General features: G+C 48.9%; 2 protein-coding genes across 3 annotated transcripts in view; one reads left to right on the forward strand and one right to left on the reverse strand.

The window, feature by feature from the left end:
- The window catches only part of TAF15 (TATA-box binding protein associated factor 15), a 147,988-nt gene that overhangs the window by 98,472 nt on the left and 26,420 nt on the right, over window positions 1-23,096 (reverse strand). The window lies entirely within an intron of this gene.
- Window positions 1-23,096, forward strand: part of LOC134412730 (NADPH--cytochrome P450 reductase) — a 48,739-nt gene that overhangs the window by 18,571 nt on the left and 7,072 nt on the right. For both annotated transcript variants that reach the window (XM_063146740.1, XM_063146739.1), the window contains exons 2-10: window positions 6,235-6,429; window positions 14,493-14,541; window positions 15,122-15,250; window positions 16,489-16,638; window positions 17,866-17,990; window positions 19,290-19,379; window positions 19,959-20,057; window positions 21,230-21,346; window positions 22,599-22,717. In XM_063146740.1, coding sequence (XP_063002810.1) covers window positions 6,248-6,429; window positions 14,493-14,541; window positions 15,122-15,250; window positions 16,489-16,638; window positions 17,866-17,990; window positions 19,290-19,379; window positions 19,959-20,057; window positions 21,230-21,346; window positions 22,599-22,717 — 1,060 coding nt within the window. In that variant the 5' untranslated portion in view covers window positions 6,235-6,247. The remainder of the gene's footprint in view (window positions 1-6,234; window positions 6,430-14,492; window positions 14,542-15,121; window positions 15,251-16,488; window positions 16,639-17,865; window positions 17,991-19,289; window positions 19,380-19,958; window positions 20,058-21,229; window positions 21,347-22,598; window positions 22,718-23,096) is intronic.

A 23,096-nucleotide genomic window follows, 5' to 3' on the forward strand; every position in this document is an offset into this window, starting at 1 on the left:
TGCATTGAGGGGGGAGTGCAGAATGGCTGGAAAATTCTCAAACTGGCCGAACTTTACTGTAAACATGCAGAGGAATGTAGGACTTTTTTCTGTCTGAACATGCAGAGGATTGTAGGGCTTTTCACCGTCTAAACATGCATAGGATTGTAGGACTTCTTCCTGTCTAAACATGCACAGGATTGTAGGGCTTTTTCCCATCTAAACATGCATAGGATTGTAGGGTTTTCCCATCTAAACATGCACAGGATTGTAGGGCTTTTCCCCATCTAAACATGCACAGGATGGTAGGGCTTTTCCCCGTCTAAACATGCATAGGATGGTAGGGCTTTTTCCCGTCTAAACAAGCATAGGATTGTATGGCTTTTCCCCATCTAAACATGCACAGGATTGTAGGACTTCTTCCTGTCTAAACATGCACAGGATTGTAGGGCTTTTTTCTGTCTAAACATGCATAGGATTGTAGGGCTTTTTCCTGTCTAAACATGCATAGGATTATAGGGCTTCTTCCCGTCTAAACATGCATAGGATTGTAGGGCTTTTTCTCATCTAAACATGCATAGGATTGTAGGGCTTTTTTCTGTCTAAACTTGCATAGGATCGCACCCTTAAAGAGTAAAACAATGAAAGGTGAACGGATAGATGAAGACTGAGCCGCTGGGCAGGGACCTTTCTCTGCCTGATTGGAAAACTATTTCCAGTCAAAGGTGACCTAGTTAGACAGCCAATGTCTCAATTTGGGCAAGGCATCTTCTGGTCAAGATATTCTGTTGGCTTCTTCATGCAGCCTTGGGCAAGGTGAGTTCTGATGACTGAGGCACGTGGGGACCTTTCGATCCTTTGAAATGCATCGGCCCACGAAACGAGGAACGCAGGGCCATACATGCAACGCGAATCAAATTGGAGCGGCCTACAGACACTACATATAAATTAATAAGCCGAGTTAACCTGCAGGGTGTGGGAGTTTATTCTGTCGAAACACACACAGGATAGCAGAGCTTTTTTCTGCCTAAACTATGCATGGGATAAATAGCACGTATAATCATTTAGGACAAATGGAAAACTTTCTCGAAATTTGTTTGGTTCGGGATTAAACGGGAAAACCTCGACGTGATGAGAGTGTTGTGATTTTGTGCGGAGAAGAGGCAGACGTCGAAGGGAAATGGCAGAACCTGGGAGACGGAGGGGGGGGCATTAAGGAGAACGCATAGCCAATGCCCCCTTATGCTTCCCACCCCTCCATTTTCACCTGAAATCTTGGGGACCCCTCCTCGTCTCCTCCTGCAAGTCTCATCTATCTATCTATCTACGCTTAGGTATGTTTCCGTACAGGCTTCAGCTGATACAGGTTGCTAAGCAACAGTAACAACATGTAACATCAGCTGATACAGGTTGCTAAGCCCCTCGCCCGACTCCTCCGGGCTTTCCAAGGTAATCCTGCCCCCCTTTCTGCCTCTTCACTCCTCCCCCCCCACAAAGGGGGCAGCGCCGCGGTCCGGAGCATGAGCGAGGCACGGCCGGGGCCCTTGGTGGCCCGGTGGAAGGCCGCCCACCTGCTGCGAGCCCAGGCCCCGGCCTAATCTCATGCGAGCTGAGTGGGCGGCTCAAGGCTGACAGGAACTCCAGGGAGAGGGGGACAACTGCTCCCCCTCCCCCCGACCTCCCTGCCCCCCAGGTCTGCCAGACGGCGCTGTATCGGTGGCCTCCAAGCAGCCCGCGCCTCCTGCGATGATATTTAATTAATAAACTTTAAGATATGCTACAACGGCGTATGTTATGCCAGGTACAGCTAGTGATTTAGAATTTGTCACAGAATTGTGGAGTTGGAAGGGGCCTCTAAGGCCATCAAGTCCAACCCCCTGCTCAATGCAGGAATCCACCCTAAAGCATCCCTGACAGATGGTTGTCCAGCTGCCTCTCGAAGGCCTCGAGTGTGGGAGAGCCCACCACTTCCCTAGGTAACTGGTTCCATTGTCATACTGCTCTAACAGTCAGGAAGTTTTTCCTGATGTCCAGCCGGAATCTGGCTTCCGGTAACTTGAGCCCGTTATTCCGTGTCCTGCACTCTGGGAGGATCGAGAAGAGATCCTGGCCCTCCTCTGTGTGACAACCTTTTAAGTATTTGAAGAGTGCTCTCATGTCTCCCCTCCATCTTCTCTTCTCCAGGCTAAACATGCCCAGTTCTTTCAGTCTCTCCTCCTAGGGCTTTGTTTCCAGACCTCTGACCATCCTCTCTCTCATTGAGGTCACCAAGTCAAGGTCCTCCTGTTCTTCTGGTGATAATAAAAATTCCTCCAGTCATTCACACCCTTCCAAAAGAGTACATCCAATAATAATAATAATAACAACAACAACAAGAAGTTTCTGTACGACTCAGTAACCAAAGCTCTCTGAGCAGTTCACAAGACAAAATTCAGCATCAAAATTTAACTACCGTATTTCTTCGATTGTAAGACACCATCGATTGTAAGACGCACACTAATTTCAGTACCACCAACAGGAAAAAAAAACCCCTAAGACACGCCTACGATTCTAAGACGCACCCCGTTTTTAAAGATGTTTATATGGGGGGGAAAGTGCATCTTCGAGTTGAAGAAATACGGTATTCAAAATTAAAACACACACACCACAATTTAAACAGCTAGAAACAATTCCAACAAAAAAATGTGACCTGTTCATACAGTTGGCATCCATGCCCCATCCGACGCCCTTAAATGCCTGGGCGTTTAATGGACAATCTTAACCCGGTGTCGAAAAGACGACCGTGTTGACATTAATGGTGATGACATTAATATGTACTCCCATTAATTTCGCCTGGCATCATGCAACACAGATGAAATCCTTTCCGCGGAGAACATCAAACGCTTCTTTATCCCAAACAGGTTGTCTCCAAATCCACTGCACTTCCCACGGACTTAGCACAACTCCAAACCTCGTCCAGGTTATTTTAACGTTTTGAGGAAGGCCATTAGAGAGGAGGCGAGGTGGAATTCCAGTACACACCCGTGTCTTGCTTCATTCACACTTCCTTTGCCACTTTTACACGTATGTTGTTGAATGCTGTTTTATTCTGCGGTTCCAATTGCTGGGTTTTTTTTGCGTTTTGAGCATCTGAGCCTTCAAGCCCTTGAGGATGACTGAGAGCCCTTGTACTGCCAATCTATATTTTCAGAATCATGAATCAGCCCCGCAAATTCTCGATAACGGGCACAGGACTGCTTTGCTGTCCCAGTGGTGACTATTATAGTCATGCATGGGCTGAACATGTCAGTAACGTCACAATTAATGCTTGCTTTTCGGACAGCTTGGAGAGTTTTATTGCTTTGATTTTGGGGAGGCTCAGTTGGGCAAAGGTAACAACTCAGCGTGTCCGCTGAGACATGGTTTGGGCCCGTACATCAATATTTTGGGGATGTTGTATATTTGCTTCGTCATTTCAAAATCACTGCGGTCCTCTTCTGAAATAATGGAATCCTAGACTGGTAGAGTTGGAAGGGGCCTCTAAGGTCCATCAAGTCCAACCCCCTGCTCAGTGCAGGAATCCACCTCAAAGCATCCCTGACAGAGGGCTGTCCAGCTGCCTCTTGAAGGCCTCTAGTGTGGGAGAGCCCACAACCTCCCTAGGGAACCGGTTCCATTGTCGTACTGCTCTAATAGTCAGGAAGTTTTTCCTGATGTCCAGCCGGAATCTGGCTTCCTTTAACTTGAGCCCGTTATTCCGTGTCCTGCACTCTGGGAGGATCAAGAAGAGATCCTGGCCCTCCTCTGTGTGACAACCTTTCAAGTCTTTGAAGAGTGCTATCCTGTCTTCCCTCAATCTTCTCTTCTCCAGGCTAAACATGCCCAGTTTTTTTAGTCTCTCTGCCTAGGGTTTTGTTTCCAGACCCCTTATCGTCCTCGTTGCCCTCCTTTGAACTTGCTCCAGCAGAACACTTTCCCTCTTGGCCAGCCTTCCTCAACCTGGGGCGCTCCAGATGTGTTGGACTGCACCTCCCAGAATGCCCCAGCCAGCTGGCTGGGGCATTCTGGGAGTTGTAGTCCAACACATCTGGAGCGCCCCAGGTTGAGGAAGGCTGCTCTTCGCCATCCTTGTTAATAACCTTAACATCTATTTATATTCATGTCTGCATTTATATCCCTCCTTCTGTTCCTCTTGCAAGGAACCCATGGTCGTTTTGCATGATTCTCCTCCTCTCCACTTTATCCTCACAACAACCCTGTGGGTTAGGTTAGGCTGGGAGTTCATGACTGGCCCGTAGTCTCCCCAGCGGGCTTCATGACTGAGCGGGAGATTTGAACCCGCATCTCCCGAGTCCCGTTCCAACACTCTAACCACTACACCGCCCAGCGACAGATCCTCCTATTTCTGTGACCTGTGCAAAAATTAGCACTGTTGAATATTCTGGTCTTCGCGGCGGACGCGACGCTTTGCAGGGCTGCTTTGGGCGGCAGAGATGTATTAACTTCCTTTTCTAGTTTTTCAAAATAAAAAAGTGACCCAGAACGGCCAGGCGCGCTGAGTCAGGGTTATCTCACGTATCCATTTTGCCGAGTCATTCTGAATCCACGTGGTTGGATTCTCCCGTCAGCTGAACTCGCAGCTCAAAATCACTTCTGCGCTGCGGCGTCAGGCGAGGTTTATCTGAGCTTTCCATTATAGCGTGGGGCCTTCGCCACTGTGGTTTCCCTCGTATTTGAACCTCCCAGATGCGTTGGACAACAAATTCCATCATCTCCTATTTCCTGAGCTGGTGGAACTGAAGTCCGAACAACTTGGAAGTATGAAGTTGGGAAAACCTGCTGTGATGCAGAGGTGGAGAGAGTTCCGTCTTCACGAAATGCATTTTTTGCTTGTTTGCTTTACTCGGGTCAAATAAAATTGGACAACATCCAAAATAACCCAAGAGCTTGAAGGGACAAAATCTCAGGCTGTTAAAAAAGATACCGGGCCTGTTCAGACGACACGCTGAGCCATGGTTAGGCCACTAACCGTGGAGTTCTAAAAGAAGCGTATTGTCTGAACTGAGCCATTCTCTGGGTGGAGACAGTGCACTGGGGCACCTCTCTGTCTCCTTCTTTGTCCTACAGCCAGGTGGGACGCCATGCTATGGTGCGACAAATGAGAAGCTAGGTCTCTGCCTCGAGGGGCTTACAGTCTTTCAACCGTGTCTCAAAGCTGCTTTTGACTGTGTATGATGTAATCCTGAGCTGCCTATGAAGGGTCTCCCCTTGCGTAAGTGATTACGTTAACCTAGCCAAGGCGGGTTGTCTCGGTAGCAGCGCATGAACTTTTAAAAATATGCCGAACGTCCGTATCTTTTTGCTTGCCTCGCTGCTGGGAAGAGGCAAACGTTTGGCAGCGCTGTCTTTTCGTTTTCTTTTCCTCCTAGGAGAGAAAGATAAAATTTGTGGCGTACTCCTGATCTGCTCACACCTCACTTATTAAAAGCTTTGGGTGTGTTGGTGGCGTGCCACCAAGGTTCACCCCCGATCTAATCTAGTTATCAGCACTCCTCAAGGACTTGAAAGGTTGTCACACAGAGGAGGGCCGGGATCTCTTCTCGATCCTCCCAGAGCGCAGGGCACGGAATAACGGGCTCAAGTTACAGGAAGCCAGATTCTGGCCGAACATCAGGAAAAACTTCCTGACTGTTAGAGCAGTACGACAATGGAACCAGTGACCTATTTATTTATTTATTACATTTCTATACCGCCCAATAGCTGGAGCTCTCTGGGCGGTTCACAAAAATACCTAGGGAGGTGGTGGGCTCTCCCACACTAGAGGCCTTCAAGAGGCAGCTGGACAACCATCTGTCAGGGATGCTTTAGGGTGGATTCCTGCACTGAGCAGGGGGTTGGACTTGATGGCCTCATGGGTCCCTTCCAACTCTACTATGATTCTGAGTGTGCACTTCATGCGCCTTGCTCTTCTCTGACCCCTGGCACGTGGATCGGGTTACTTCAGCTTTCCCCAGTCTGGTTCCGTCCAGATGTGTTGGGCCAAGATGTAAGGGTGCCAAGTTGAGGAAGGTTGAGTTACTTTATTTACTCTGCTTACTTTTGGAGTTATTCTTTAAGAACAAAGCAAAACAAAACCACATGTTCTGCGGTGGACTCGTGGGCTCCCAGAGCCTTGCCCTTCTTCTCCAGAAGTTCTCGGTTTGCCGGGATTCGAATCCGTAACAAGATGTCTGATGGGGTAACCTCTTCCGTCTCTCTCTCTCTCTTTCTCTCCAGTTTCTCCGTTATCATGGGAACAGCAACATCCAAGGATGAATCCTCCCCTACCAAGAGCGTGGAGTCTTCGGTCCCCTTCGGGTTGATGGACGTCTTCCTGGTGTCCGTCATCATTGGCCTCTTGACGTACTGGTTCTTCTTCCGCAAGAAGAAAGAGGAAGTCCCGGACTTTCAAAAAATCCAGACACCAGCGCCGTAAGTGGCTGCTTGGGCGGGTGGAGGAATTGGGGAAGGGTGTGTGTGTCCTTTTCCCGGGGCGGGTCGCCGCTTCAGCGGGGACGTCGGCGGACGGACCCCGGTGGTCGGGAACCGGCAGGTGCTCATCGTCACCATCCTCCTAGCCACGCCCCCAAGGAAAGCCAGGCGGCTGCGTGAGTCCCTGTTAACATGCTAGATCTTGCAGGTTTCGGCTCCGCTGGGAGCAGTTTTTTTGTAGAGCTAACGGCTCTGAGTGTGCAACCATAGAATCGTAGCGTTGGAAGGGGCCTATAAGGCCATCAAGTCCACCCCCCTGCTCAGTGCAGGAATCCACCCTACAGCATCCCTGGCAGAGGGCTGTCCAGCTGCCTCTTGAAAGCCTCTGGTGTGGGAGAGCCCACCACCTCCCTAGGTCACTGGTTCCATTGTCGTACCGCTCTAACAGTCAGGAATTTTTTCTTGATGTCCAGTTGGAATCTGGCTTCCTGGAACATCAGCCTGTTATTCCGTGTCCTGCACTCTGGGAGGATCGAGAATCCTATGGCGATAGCCGCCTAACCCAGAGGCTGACGGGCATCCTAGGCGGAGCGGGAGGCGCACGGAGGGTATTTTCACCTCCTGCTCTGTGTTTTGGCTAGGTGGGCATTTTCGGCCCTCTAGCTGGAGATTGGGGCAGGGGGGGGGGAGGCTGGACGATTCTTTGTCAGTGGGCCTCCCCAGACCTTCCCCCTCCCCGCCCACTTAACCCCGCCCCCTTTCTCTTCTGTCTGAGACTGTCTTTGCGACGTCAGAGAGTTTCTCTCTGCGCCAGCTGTGAGGATTCTGGACGCCTGGGTCTGACATCGGAGCACTGTCTCTGACCTTGGAACCAGGTATCTGAATTATCTTCTGCGCCCCTCCTCCTCTGATGCTGTCTAGGGCCCCGTAGGGTTGATCCCCCTATTTCCCCTCCCAGATCAACCCCCCACAAAATACTTTGTATTTCTACCATGAACCGTAGATAGGAAGCCAGATTCCAGCTGGACATCAGGAAAAACGTCCTGACCGTTAGAGCAGTACGACAAAACATCAGGAAAAACTTCCTGACTGTTAGAGCAGTATGACAGTGGAACCAATGACCTGGGGAGGTCGTGGGCTCTCCCACACTAAAGGACTTAGAGGAGGCAACTGGGCAGTCAGAGATGCGTTAAGGTGAATTCCTGCATTGAGCAGGGGGTTGGACTTGATGGCCTTAGAGACCCCTTCCAACTCTACGATTCCTGGATTCTATGAGTCACCAACAAAGATTGCAGCAAAAACAACAAAGGGACAGAAGATTCTGGATCCAGGAATAGAAAGATTTATTTATTTTGTTTATTTATTTATTTATTTATTACATTTTTATACCGCCCAATAGCCAAAGCTCTCTGGGCGGTTCACAAAAATTAAAACCATAATAAAACCACCAACAGGTTAAAACCCCCAATACAAAATACAGTATAAAAAGCACAACCAGGATAAAACCACGCAGCAAAAATTGATATTAGATTAAAATACAGAGTTAGAACATTTATGTATTTGTAGTCATGTTATCCTGTTCCTCAGCCACAAAGGCTCACTGAGCAGCTTCCAAATTATCAGTAAAAGAAGATGGTCCCTGCCCCCATAGGCTTACAAACTGAAACACGACACGACAGGTGAGGAAAAACATATAGGGAGGGGAGAGGAAAATGAAAGCGTCTTTCGGCAGGGCTCCCTCTGTACAGCCTGCCCGGAATAGCTGCTGGTGGGAATGATGTAGATTTCAGACCACCGAAAAACTGAGTTGACTTATCGCTCCAGCTGTGAAGGGTCCCGAAAATGCCCCCCTCGGGGTGGGTGAATTCTAGCCGGGACAGTTGGTGCCCCTGAAAGTTACAATCGCTCACGATTGGGGAAACTCCCTGCCAAGGATCCCTTCACACTTGGCCTGGAAATCTCTCTGCACTTGGGACGTGCAATGTGTCTCTGTTTCCCTGATCGCTGCTCCAAATATAATTACGGGGTGTCTAAGTCATGCGCTGCTTAATTGAGCGGTGTTGCCAAATGCGTGGACCTGAGTTACGTGACTTGACGGTGTTGCGCTTTGTGGAAAGGTTGCTTGCTCAATTGTCTCTGAGCCTTGGTTTGCTCCCTTGTAGCTTTCTGATCTGTCTCTCTTACTGGCTGAGAATGATGGGAATTGTAGTCCCGCACGTCCAGAGGGGCCCACCTTAACGGAAGGCGGGATTTTCTCTTTGTTTTGCCCAAAGCCGTCGCTGGGAAGGGGATGGATTGATGCGAGAACGCAGCTGAATACCAGAGTCAGACGAATTATTGCGGCAGGCCGTCTGCCTACCACCATTTTATTATTTATTTATCTATTTATTTATTACACTTATATACCGCCTCTATAGCCAGAGCTCTCTGGGCGGTTTACAGAAATTCTAAAATTAAGATAAAAACGAGTATACAAAATTTAAAATTCTAAAACACAGAACATACACACAGAAAGCATTAAAAACCGTTAAAAAACTAAACATGTGGGTGATTAAGATGTGCTGCCCTATGCCTGGGCAAAGAGGAAAGTCTTAACCTGGCGCCGGAAAGACAGCAGCGTTGGCGCCAGGCGAGCCTCGTTGGGGAGATCGTTCCATAGTCTGGGGGCCACCACCGAAAAGGCCCTGTCCCTCATTGCCACACTGAGCTCCCTTTCCTGCGTCAATTTGTAACACCTAATTTTCAAAAAGGGATCCGGGGGGGGGGGGGGGGCTCCCGGAAATTACAGGCCGGTTAGCTTGACATCTGTTCCAGGTAAATTGGTTGAAAGCGTTATTAAAGACAAAATTAGTACGCATATTGAAGGACAAGTCCTGCTGAAGAAGAATCAGCACGGCTTCTGCAAAGGCAAGTCCTGTCTCACTAATCTACTAGAATTCTTTGAGAGTGTCAACAAACGGGTGATCCGGTAGATGTTGTTTACTTGGGCTTCCCAAAGGCTTTTGATAAAGTCCCCCATCAAAGACTCCTGAATAAACGTAGTAGACGTGGAAGAAGAGGAGAGGTCCTCTTATGGATCAGTAACTGCTTAGAAAACAGAATGTAGGAATAAATGGTAATTTCTCCCAATGGAGGGAAGAAAATCGTGGGGTCCCACAGGGATCGGGTATTGGGCCCAGTTTGGGAGTGGTACGTCACCTCCCGTCTTGTGGGCCAAGAAATGTTAGATTCAAATATGCCCCAAATCCAGCTGGTCTTCTGCCTCAGTTTCCCTATCCGCAAAATGGGGATAATACGCGTGGTGCCTCCTGAGAATCTCTCGGCAGCTGTGACTTGCTTCCTCTCTAGGCTGCGTTTTCCCACAGCGTGGCTACCGACGGCTGTCGTTCGGAGTGGGGGGAATCTATAAAATAGTTAACCCCGTTGGATTCGGGTGGAGCTGAGTTCGTAGACGAATATTTGGATTCTCGGAGCTCGCTTCGAGTTTCATCTTCTCTTTTCCACCCCCCACAAAAAGTACTTTAAAGTTTGCCTCCCTTTCCCCTCCTTAATCCGCGTGGGCTTCCCTCGGAAGGCGTGCTCTCATGATAAAAGAGCGGCTTTTAATGAAAAAAAAAAACCCAGCTATGATGTCGAGCCGTTGCTATGGCAACGGGAGTCTCTTGCTCTTCGCCCCCCCCTCCGCCCCGTCCTTGAATAGCAAAAGTGGGAGGCGGCGGCCGGGGGGGTGGGGTGGGGGCTGCCCTGTGTTGCAAGGGACCCTGGGAACTTTAATTCTTGAGAGTCTCGCTCCTCGTTCTTTTCTGCTGCTGCCAGATGTTTCAGTTCTTGGGATTGTGCCGGGACCCTCTGGGTAACTTTGGAAGCGGCCGGCACGAATCCCAGAAGATCAGGCTGCTTCAGCAAGCGGAGGCAGGGAGTTGGTATGCAAGATTCGCTCCGCTTTAACAAAAGGCGGGCCGAGATCCGAGCGGGACAGGATGAGCGCATCGCGCCCCGCGCCCCGCTGCAGAGGGACGTCTAGCCTCCCTGGTTCTTTGCGGGTGGCATGAAGTGGCGGCATCTCCGAATCGCCTGTTCGGCCTCCGTCATGGGTTGCATGTACTCGTTGCCCGCCGAGGGGGGCGCTCCAGTGAGGTAGGTTGTCCTCTTCGAACCGTGGGCCGCCTGGTTTTGTTCTTGTTTTTTTGAAGCTGAGCCAAACTTTGGGGATTTCTGCCTGGGGAAAAACAGCTCTGCGATGGCCAGTTTCCCCGCGTGATGTTTCCGGGATGTGCGATGGCTGGTTCTCTTTCCTTCCTCTTCTTTTCTCCCCCCCCCCCTCTACACACACACACACGCACACACACGCATACCAAATTCTGGCTGCTCAAGTCACGAAATCGAGCGGAAAAGGCTCGGAGAACAGTTTCCAAATGTACCGGGACCCGTTTGACTTTTTTTTTTAAAAAAATAAAAATGTTTTGCATCAAAAGCCGTGGTGGTGGCAGCAGCACGTAGCTGAGTAGGACAGCGTGTTCACGACCCGTCTGATGGCTGGATTACTACAATGTGCTTTCGGTGGGGCTGCCCCTAAAGACCGTCCAAAAGCTCCAGTTGATGTGGAATATGTTCCCTCCCCTTGATGCTGGCAGGCGCCAGGAAGTTGAGAAACACAAGCCTGGTGTTGTGCCAACTTCATTGGCTCTCAGGAGGCTAGCTGGAGAACGCTGGGGGTTGTAGGACTCCCCCCCCTCCCCCCGGCATGGCTTTAAAGTCCTAAATGGTTTGGGAGCAGGTTATTTTAAGGTCCGCCTTCCAATGCGCTAAGATTCACGCACTGGGGTGTCCCCGTCGAAAGTCTGCCCGTCAAGATCTGTTAACGTGGCTTTGCATAAGAGACAGGGACTTCTTGGTGGTGGGAATCCCCTTTTTCTTGAAGTGTGCCCAGCCTCTTCTGTGCAGGTGAGCGGCCTTCAGTGGGATTTGCAATTGGCTCGTCGGTCCAAAGCACAGTTGCAAAGTGTCGGGCTGATTGAACACGCCATCTGATTGCTCCTGCTGCAAGTGGCGTGAGCCGCTAAGCAAAGCAAGGGACCTCCGTCCATTGTTTATTGTGGCATCTGAACTGGGGACTCCGGCTTGTCTCTCTCCAAACAAGCCAGGATTATAAGCCAACAACTGTTTCTCTGACAATGCTTAGTTAAAACATTTGGAAAAATGTTGTACTGCAGCGGTACTGTTCTGTATCCGGGAATCAGGATTTCTTTCATCTCCCTGACATTTATTTTACCTAGAATCTGTTGCTTTTTTTAAAAAATTACTATTTTATATTTCTGCCTCCTCTCTCTCTCTCTCTCTCTCTCTCTCTCTCTTTTAACACAACAAAGGTGCAATCCTAAATCTTTACAACACCCATCATTCCCCAAGACAGTAATGGTGACTGGGAATTCTGGGAGTTCTAGGCCTTCTTCCTGTCTAAACATGCATAGGCTTGTAGGGCTTCTCTCTTTCTAAACATGCATAGGATTGTAGGATCTTTTTCTTTCGAAACACAGGCTTGTAGGGCTTCTTTCAGTCTAAACATGCATAGGATTGTAGAAGTGGTTCCCCCCCTCCCCCGGTCTAAGCATGCATAGGATTGTAGGACTAATTTTTATCTAAGCATATACAGGATTGTGCCCTAAAGATGTTATGGACCAACCATTAATTAGTATCAGATAACAAGCTAAACGGGGGAATGCGGCGTATAATATGCAGAAGACGTATCGATGTGTCTAATACGTTCAACATCTCTAACAGTTTTATCGATCGGTAAAATCTAAAAGCAACGCACGCTAGATATAATATAACTATGCTTGACTTAGAGATTTTGCATTCTGCACCTTTTCGGTGATGGCCCCCCAAAATCACGTCAATACATTATGGATTCCCCCCCCCCCCCCCCAGCCACTTTCAGCCCTTTCGGGCCCTCACGGAGCAGAAGGTATCAAACCTACAGCCCGAAGCAAGTATTATGGGTTTTTTGTGTGGGTGTGGGTGTGGGTGTTTACACAATGAAGGTCCCCCGTCCCCACCGTGAAAGTTACACACTGTGGCTAAAAAGAAATTACCTTCACCTCGTCCCACCTACCCTATCCCTAGGGAAAGGGTTTTCCTTGTTATTTTTAAAACCCGAATCTGGCAGCTCGGCTTCGTGCGTCTGTCTCTCCCCATGGGAGAAGCCGCGCATTCTTCTCCCATTGTGGAACAAGAATGGGAACTCGTCCCGTGTCTCTGCTCTCGGCTCTTGTTAGAAACAGGCGGCCAGCCAGCTCCTCTCTCCCCCTCTCTCCTCCTTTCCAAAGGGCCCCGGCGTCCCGTGGGATCCAATTAAACCCGCTCCCCCGCTGTGCCTCTCGGTCTTCGTCGCCCGGCCCACGCTGCTCATTCCTTCCTCGCTTCCAGATGTCCTCGGAACAGGGCAATTTGGAGCTCCTTCAGACGAGCTGCCCCTCGTGCGCACGGCCGGATGTGGCAATTGTGACGTTCGTCCCGTCCCCCGTTGACAGTTGCATCAGAGGATCTGAAACCCCGTCTGTTTACAGCTCCCATGAACTCGGGTCCTTTTGCCAAGTCCCAGCCGACCCACCTAGCCTTGCGTTACGAACTATTCATTTATTTATTTCTTGCATTTATAGTCCGCCCCACAGCCTGGGCGGTTTACAAAAGTTAAAAACAATAAACGTTAAAAACAAATGCACAAAGTTTAAAAACATAAAAAGCATAAATAATAATAATATATTTATTTGTTACCCGCCTCTCCCTCTGGATCGAGGCGGGGTACAACACAAATAAAAACACGTAAAATACAACTAATTCAAACATTTTAAACCAGTGCATCATTAAAAGCAGCACACCATTAAAAAAAGGCATCTTAAAATTCAGCTGGGTAGGCTGGCTGGAAGAGATCAGCCTTTATGGCTTTCTTAAATTCTGGAAGACGGTTAAGTTGACGAAACTCTCCCGGCAAGCCATTCCACAGTCTGGGAGCAGCAAAAGAAAAGGTCTTCTGGGTAATAGTTGTCAGCCTTGCTTTTGCTAGCTGAAGTAGATTCTTCCCAGAGGAACCGGAGTGTACGGGAGAAGGTGATCCCGCAGGTAACCTTGGACCCAAGCCATGTAGGGCTTTAAAAGTGATAACCAACACTTTGTACTTCGCCCGGAAACTAATTGGCAGCCAGTTGAAGTGATTTTAGGACTGGAAGTCTAGCAAATGTGATCCTGAGCCGTAAAGTACTAGCGTGCAGATGGTCTGATTATATTATCAATGCACAATGTCCAAATTGGTGGCCATCACTACATCTTAGCAGTGAGGTTGGTCGGTGCGATTATCCCCAGGATGCCAGTGGGAAAGTCCAGAGCAGAAGGAGAAAGCAACTTTCTTGTGGCGGGGGCTAGAATAAAAATATCAGAAGAGCCCTGCTGAATAGGACCATCTATTCCAGCTGCCTGTTCACTCAGTGGCCAACCAGCTTCCGATGGGGAACCCACATTGAAGTGGGGACTTAAATTATGGAACTCGCTACCACAAGATGTAGTGATGGCCGCCCATTTGGATGGCTTTAAAACGGGGGGTGGTTAAATTCCTGGAGGAGAAGGCTCTCCATGGCTACGAGCCCTGATGGCTAGGTGCTGCCTCCAGTATCCGAGGCAGTAAGCCTGTGTGCACCAGTTGCTGGGGAACATGGGCGGGAGGGTGCTGTTGCACCATGTCCTGCTTGTTCATCCCTGGCCGATGGCTGGTCGGCCCCTGGACTAGATGGACCCAGGTCCGATCCAGCAGGGCGCTTCTGATGTTTTTATGACTTCGCTCTTCCACTGAACTGCTGAGCTGGTCCAGCGCCGTATAGAAAGAACGACGGCTCGTTTATTTTCTATGCCCCTGGCGATCAGGGGAGTGGCTCCGTGCGACCCGATAGAATTTTGCATGGAGAGGGACCACGCTGAAGCCGGGATATGGCCTTGCACAGAACAACGTTGGTCTAGGGATGGCCGGTGGGGGGTCTCCCAGCGTGACGGTGGTCTCTTTCTCTCTTTTCCAGCACTCAGTCGACAAATGAAGGGAGTTTCATCGAAAAGATGAAGAAGACGGTAGGTTGGGCTAACTCCCACGTTTCCGGGGCGGGTGGGTTTCAAGCGGTGTGGCCGTTGGGCTGTGCTGGCTGGGGATGGTGGGAGCTGTAGTCCAACCCATGTGAAGGGTGCTAGGTTGGGCAAGGGTTACCCACCCCCGGTCTAAATGGTAGCACAGAAGGGGTGGAGTTGCCATGTCCCAGCTCCCAAGGGCAGGTGACGTGGTAAAACCGTGGGTGGATTGAAGATAGAAAAATAATGACATGTGGAAATCTAGCAGGGCAGGGCGATCTTTCCCCCTGATATACTGGTTTTCTATGTGCGGGGAGAAACATTTTATTTTCGTTTTGCTTTTCTCGTTCTCCCTGAAATCTGAAAGCAAAGATGGTTTTACCGCTTCCTCTGCTCAGAGGTCAACCTCACCATCCGGGAGAGAAGGGGGTCCACATTGAATGGCAAAGAGGTTATGTGCAATAACTCCGGGAATAACTAACTCTGAATCTTGAGGTGCGTTCCCGGAGTTGGACACATTTTGGGGCATGGATGCTAAAAATTCTCTGCTTTTTTCCTCCTCCCCTCCTTTCTGTCGTCTCCGCAGGGAAGAAACATCGTGGTGTTCTATGGATCCCAGACTGGGACAGGGGAAGAGTTCTCCAACCGCCTTGCCAAAGACGCTCATCGCTACGGCATGCGGGGCATGTCTGCCGACCCAGAAGAGTACGACCTGGTGGGTATCATAGAATAGCAGAGTTGGAAGGGACCTACAAGGCCATCTAGTCCAACTCCCTGCTCAATGCAGAAATCCACCCTAAAGCAAACCTGACAGATGGCTGTCCAGCTGCCTCTTGAAGGCCTCTAGTGTGGGAGAGCCCACAACCTCCCTAGGTCACTGATTCCGTTGTCGTACAGCTCTAACAGCCAGGAAGTTTTTCCTGATGTCCAGCTGGAATCTGGCTTCCTTTAACTTGAGCCCGTTATTCCGTGTCCTGCACTCTGGGATGATGGAGAAGAGATCCTGGCCCTCCTCTGTGTGACAACCTTTCGAGTATTTGAAGAGTGCTCTCATGTCTCCCCTCCATCTTCTCTTCTCCAGGCTAAACAGGCCCAGTTCTTTCCGTCTCTCTTCATAGGGCTTTGTTTCCAAACCCCTGATCAGATTTATTCCTTCCATTTTATATCCTGCCTTTCCGCCAAAAAACCCCACACCCAGCACCTGGGAACCCACTAGAAGCCTGTGTTTCCCGTGCAATAAGTTTTTGCTCCCGTTGGCCTCAGCAACTGTTACTCAAAGGTAAACTCTGCCTGTACGTGTAGGGTCTCTTGAGGTCTCATAGCCGCCTTTATTTTGTTCGCTCCATTTTGAAATAAAATAAAAATAAAGTAAGTTCCTCGTCCACATGGCTGTGAATTAAGGAACATAAAAAAGTAGGTTTCAGACCAACCACAGTTTATGTATACACACACACACACACACACACACACACACACACACCATTTGTCACTCCAGACGAGGCGGCAAACGGCGTCTCACCCAAAGTGAAAATGAACATATCCGAAGGCAACGTATCCTGGTGCCTTTAAGAAGTTCTGGACTCCAGCTCCTATCCGTCCCTGCCATCATGTTCAGGAATTATTGGAGCTGCAACCCAAAACATCTGGAGAACCCCCAGCTTCCTACCATGGTTTAAACCACGACTTAGCATGGCGCACCCATGTAGCCCTTGTGTCTCGGATCCGGCATCTTCTAGCTCTGAACACCCATGTTGTGAAACATTCCTATGTGACTCCGAAGCTTGCATACCCCATAACAAGCTTTGGAGTCGCATAGGGAATGTCCGGTTCAAACGCAGCTACCTCCGAATTTCTCCCTTGCTTCCACGCGTGGCGAGTTCAGGATTCTCCCGGATTAAAACCAAACAGTGATGTTCTCTGTCTCTTCCTTTTGCGTCCGTCTCTCGCTCCCAGTCTGACCTGAGTCGTCTCTCTGAGATTGATAAGTCCCTGGCGGTCTTCTGCATGGCCACCTACGGAGAAGGGGACCCCACGGACAACGCCCAGGACTTCTATGACTGGCTCCAGGAAACAGACACCAGACTCTCCGGCCTCAAATATGCGGTGAGTCTCCCCTGTCGCTCCTCTGCTACAATCACTCGGGCTATAAGCTACCTTTGAGAGTAGCCCAAGTGAGTTACTGCAGCGGTTACTGCTTCAGTTTTACTTCCTCTTCGTCAAAAAGGGTGTGTGAGAATAAAAGAAACCAAAAATGACCAACTGCCCAAGAGAAATCCACAAACAGGATAGTCCGCTTGGCGCCTACACTGTACTCCTTTCGTCACCAGCTGAAGACCTTTTTATTCTCTCAGTATTTTAACACTTAATTTTAACTTAAATTTTAATTTGACTGTTCTAACTCTGTATTTTAATCTTATATCAATTTTGCTGCGTGGTTTTTTATCCTGGTTGTGGTTTTTATACTGTGTTTTGTATTTGTGCTTTTAACCTGTTGGTTGTTTTATTGTGGTTTTAATTTTTGTGAACCGCCCAGAGAGCTTCGGCTATTGGGCGGTATAAAAATGTAATAAATAAAATAAATACATAAATAAAGCAGGACACGGTGCAACAGCACCCTCCCACCCATGTTCCCCAGCAACTAGTGTATACAGCCTTTCTGCTTCTGATACAGGAGGGAGCACGTAGCCGTGAGGACTACTAGCCATAGAGAGCCTTCTCCTCCAGGAATTTCGCTACCACAAGATTTATTTATTTATTTATTTATTTTATTACATTTATACACCGCCCCACAGCCGAAGCTCTCTGGGCGGTTCACAAAAGCTAAAAACAGTAAACATTAAAAGTATGCAAAATTTAAAAACCATCAGAGACATAGAAACAACAGTATAAAAACAGCAGCATCCATTTAAAAACAACAGTTTTGGGGTCCATTAAAAAACAAACTTAGCATAGCGATGGCCACCGATTTGGACGGCTTTAAAAGGGGGCTAGATAAATTCCTGGAGTAGAAGGCTCTCCATGGCTACTAGTCCTCATGGCTGTGTGCTACCTCCAGTATCCAAGGCAGTAAGTCTATATACACCAGTTGCTGGGGAACATGGGTGGGAGGGTGCTGTTGCACCTGGGTCCTAGTTACGGGCCCCTGATTGACAGCTGGTTGGCCACTGTGTCAACAGAGTTTTGTGAACCGCCCAGAGAGCTTCGGCTATTGGGCGGTATAAAAACGTAATAAATAAATCAGCAGCGTGCTGGACGAGACGGACCTTCGGTCTGATCCAGCAGGGCTCTGAAGTTTTTACTCGACTGATTTGTTCGTCCGCTGCCTCGCAGGTGTTTGGGCTGGGAAACAAGACGTACGAGCATTTCAACGCCATGGGGAAGTACGTGGACAAGCGTCTGGAGGAACTGGGAGCCCAGCGGATCTTCGAACTCGGCCTGGGAGACGATGACGGAAAGTAGGTGGCCCCTCCCGTGGCTCTCTGTGCTCGGTCACGTTAGAGAAGAACTATCTGCACGCCGCCCTGAGCTCTTACTGATATAGGGCGGGATATAAATGTCTTAAATAAATAAATAAGAACCGAGGGCCAGGGAGTGGGGGAACTCTGTCCAAGCCGGGTGGTCTTGGGGTCTAGCTCCATCAGCCCCAGCGGCCGTGAAACCCGGCGATGTGGGGATGGCTACCAATTTGGATGGCTTGAAAAGGGGGTTGGATAAATTCCTGGAGGTGAAGGCTATCCATGGCTACTAGCCCTGATGGTTGTGTGCTACCTCCAGTCCCCGAGGCAATAAGCCTGTGTGCACCAGTTGCTGGGGAACATGGGTGGGAGGGTGCTGTTGCACCGTGTCCTGCCTTGTTGGTCCTTGGCCGATGGCTGGTTGTAGAGAAAAGAGGCAACTAGCCCTGGAGCTGTGAAACGTCAAAATGTTTCTTTATTTTTCTTTTTCAAAATATAAAAAAATGTTCTAAAAACTTTAAACCAAACTTGCACAATGCTCAGCGTTTCGGATCTATACATATCCTTCATCAGGAGCTGTACAATGAAATGAATTACTTATCAAAGTAATTATAACAGAGATGAATACGACTGCGATCCTGTAAAAAATACCTATAAGATTTTGAATTTATAATTAGTTTGATAATTATACAACCCTATGCATGTTTAGATGGGGAAAAGCCCTACAATCCTATGCATGTTTAGACAGGAAAAGGCCCTACAATCCTATGCATGTTTAGACAGGAAAAGGCCCTACAATCCTATGCATGTTTAGATGGGAAAAGGCCCTACAAACCTATGCATGATGGGAAAAGGCCCTACAATCCTATGCATGTTTAGATGGGAAAAAGCCCTACAATCCTATGCATGTTTAGACGGGAAAAGCCCTACAATCCTATGCATGTTTAGATGGGAAAAGGCCCTACAATCCTATGCATGTTTAGATGGGAAAAGGCCCTACAAACCTATGCATGTTTAGACAGAAGAAAAATCCTACAATCCTATGCATGTTTAGACAGAAAAAAGTCCTATAACTCCCAGCATTCCCCGCAAGCATAGGGATTTGTATTAGATGCTTTCTAGGTTTCGTTTGCAATTGTAGTCCATCGATATCCGGAGGGTGGCTGGTTTCTCACCCCTAACATGGTGAGGGGTGGAGCAGTTAAAGAGCATTCTTCTGGCTTCCCCGTTCTTAAAGGTCCTGGTACCCTTGGTGGCAAATGACACCTTTTGTTTTCTTCTTCCTCTCCCTTCCAACAGCCTGGAAGAAGATTTCATCACGTGGCGTGAGCAGTTCTGGCCGGCCGTGTGCGAACACTTTGGCGTGGAAGCCACTGGAGATGAAACCAGGTCAGTGCAGGAGTCGGAGATGGTGTATGCGGTGGGATTGGGGAGCCAGTGCGATCCTAGCAGGTGGAGCGTTGGGTTAGATTCAGGACAGGGGGCGGAAAACTTGGGAGGGAGAGAGAGAGAGAGAGAAGTGGTTGTTGGAAAGAGCGCAAGAAAAGGCGTGGCAGAAAGAGAGAAAAGGGGGTGGTACTTTTTGCTCAAGGGTGCATGCGCCTCTGGCTTTGGCCCTGCTCACAGCCAGAATGCGGTCTTTGACAGAGGGCTCTCAACTGGGAAACAGTCTAGGACCCTCTGCTCCAGGTGCACACTCTGGGGGCAAGGGTGTGTCCCTCCATCTCTGCCTCAGTTATGCCATGTGTAAAAGGGGAGTACTGAGTTACATCTGCACATGATTGTGCCCGCTTTCTACCCTGCCCCGCAGATTCTCTGGCTTGTGCCTGGCAGATTTTTCGGGACAGTCCTAGGCCTTCCCAACGACTGGACCACACTGTCTTCTCCCTTTGCTGTCTGGAGCGTTGAAAGCTAGCGGGCTTTTGTCCCGGTTTCTTAACACCTTTCTCTTCCACTCTACTTCACCAGCATACGCCAGTACGAACTGGTTGTCCACAAGGACATCAACGCAAGCAAGGTTTACACCGGTGAAATGGGCCGTCTCAAGAGCTACGAGAACCAGAAACCGTAAGTAACAACACTAATGTGGCAGAATAATTCATACAGACAAGACAACACCTTGCAACCGACCAGACATAAAAGTTATAGGCAAAAAAAAACCCTCCACCACACTTACCTCATCAATATAGCAATATCTAATGACAAAAATATTGTAGAAAAGAAAGATGGAAAAAGAGAAAAACATACACCACTGGGTATGGAAGTTAAAGAACTATGGCAACAGGAAAGGGTCACAATTATTCCGTTAGCATCACATCAAAAAACTATACAGAAAACCTTCAGAAACTGGGCCTACCGAAATGCATCCGCACCAGCATTGAGAAAGCAGCCATACTTAAAACATGCTCAATTGTCAGGAAATTCCCGAACCAGTAAAAGACAGCAGGACTTGGCAAAGCCCGTCACGTCTGTCTAGAAAAACCGCCATGAGCGAGAAAAGACAGGTAGTAATAATAAAATCAGTTTCCACGGCAGTAGTGTGGAGGGGGAAAATAACCCCGCAAAGACAGTGTCAAAAATGGCTGCCTTTATCCTGCTAACAGTAGGATTGGGACCAGTTTCTTTAAGGGCAATCGTGTTCCATTGCCAAGGGCAGAATTTACTTCCTCCGCAGAAGAATAAATATATCTATAGTTGGGGCAGGGCGGGGAACTCAACCAGGACATTTTCTGCGTACGGTTGTGGATGAGAATCGCAATGTATTGGTATTTGCGTGTGACATTACTTTAGGACTGTCTTCCCCGACCTGACCCCCTTCTGGATGTGTTGGACTGCAATTCCCATCATGCCTAGCTGGGAAGGCGGGAGTTGTAGTCCAATGCATCGGGAGGACGAAAGGTCAGGGAAAGCCGCTTCAGGACTTTGGCCTGAGAGCGTTGGGCCTGCAGAGAATAGCTCGGGGGTCAGAAGATGGAAACGGCTGGGCCAAATGATTTCTGAGGAGCGTTGCCGTGTCTTCACGCAGCCTGAAACAGGGGGAGGAGAGAGAACTGGCGCTCACGTAGGCAAGGAAACCATGCTGCGCCTCTTTTGAGCTTCCTCGGGAGCAAGCGGCCTCGGAATGGGGAAGCGTGTAGACTCGGACTCCCTTATCAGCAGTTTGCAGGCCGATCCTAGTTGCCGACCCTGGCTGGATGCTTCCAGCAACGTCGGGCCAACGTCTTTGTGATTCCTTCCAGACCGTTTGATGCCAAAAACCCGTTCTTGGCTCCGGTGGCAGTGAATCGGAAGCTGAACCAGGGTGGAGAGCGGTACCTGATGCACCTCGAACTGGACATCACCGGGTCCAAAATCAGGTAGGCGCAGCGTGGAGGAGGTCACGGTCACGAACGGATCCCGTCCACCCGTCTGTCCCGCTCACCTCCCTTTCGTTTGTGGCAGGCCTGTGACATCTGAATAGAAGAACTGCCTTTCCCCAGCCTGGTGCCCTAGTGATGTTTTGTACTACAACTCCCTCCACCCCAGCATGGGGGTGATGGGAGTTGGAATGGACGAACGTGTTAATTTCAGATTCTCTCCCCTTTCTCACGTTTCCAATCTTAAATTCAGTTCGTCTCAAACCTCGAAAGTTTCTCAAGCCTTTTTTTGGTTTTGTTTTAGAAAAATGTTTGCATGAAAATTCATGAGCAGCTTTGTATATATTTCTCTGAATGCATACATTTTTGACTAATGTACACATTTTTTCCCGAGGACCTTTCCCTAATAGAATGCCTTTTTAAACATGTTTTTCCCTAATCAGTCAATCTCTCTCTCTCTCTCTCTCTCTCGCTCTCTCTCATATTTACGCATTTTTTTGATCAGAGAACTTGATGGCAAAATTCAGGGCAGGGTGATTTTCAAAGGATAGCTGAGTTTCAATTAACATAGTGGTTTGAAAGTGTGGAATTAGGTCAGATTGCCTTAAAATGCAAACTGCACTTATTTCTCTCCTATTCCCTAGAATAGGAGGCTGTATTACTAAATTGATTTATTTTTATCCATGTATTTATTATGTTTTTATACTGCCCAGTATGCGAGGCAGTTCACACTTAAAACCGTAAAACACAGTGGATCAAAACGTAATACAAAGCTTTAGAAGTTTAAAAATACCATGTAAAACCAAACGTAAATCTGGTCAGACATCCATCGTTTCCAGCGATGGCCAAACAGATGCCTCTCGTAGAAAATCCGGACGCGGGGTGGGAAGGCATCGCCCCCCCCAATAATAACCACTTCCTGCAAGTAGACTGCTCCTGAACATGGCAGTTCCATACGTGGCCAATCACCGCTGATAGCCCTTCGTGACGGCTGTAGGAATTATTAGTATGAATTCTTACAGGGGTCCCGATATCTATCTCCTAATAAAACCAACAATATGTTATACAATTTCATATTGAGGCCTTCTCAAACGCACCTGTCTCGTTGCGCTTTAAAACTCTGCCGTATTGGGGTCCCCGTTTACGTGAAATGCTTCTCCCCCCCCCACGTTTAGGAGGGTTGGTCGCTCGTCACGGGGTTTTGGGGTACCACAACCAGCGGTGGGACTCATTCTCTTGGTCTCTTTCCCAGGTACGAATCCGGAGACCACGTTGCCGTGTACCCAGCTAACGACACTTCGTTGGTGAACCAGCTTGGAGAAATCCTTGGCGCTAATTTGGACACAGTCATTTCCCTAAATAACCTAGATGGTGAGTAAGACCTCTCCCCCGCACCACCTCCACCCCCCAAAAATCCGGCAGCCCTTCTGATGAATATCGGCTCCTTTCTGCTTTTACAAACCCATAAAACGCACTGTGTCCGGAAAAGCAGCTCTCCAGGTTCGGATAGTTAACCGTGTGCCCAGCTCCTTCGACGCAAAGTTTTACTTTCAACCCTTAAGGGTTGTCACCCTCAATTTTATATCGCAAGTCGCTTGACGGAGCTGACTGGAAGGAGGTGAGCCCAGAGCAGTGCGACGGGCACACTCCTCTGTCAGCAAGTAATTGAGCTGCATCTCTACTGGAATTGATATGGATGTTCCAGTCACTCCCAGTGGAAGAGATGGGGGTGATGTTGCCCCCCCTCCCC

The sequence above is a fragment of the Elgaria multicarinata genome, chromosome 22, assembly GCF_023053635.1.
Source record: "Elgaria multicarinata webbii isolate HBS135686 ecotype San Diego chromosome 22, rElgMul1.1.pri, whole genome shotgun sequence".
Classification (NCBI taxonomy): Eukaryota; Metazoa; Chordata; class Lepidosauria; order Squamata; family Anguidae; genus Elgaria; species Elgaria multicarinata.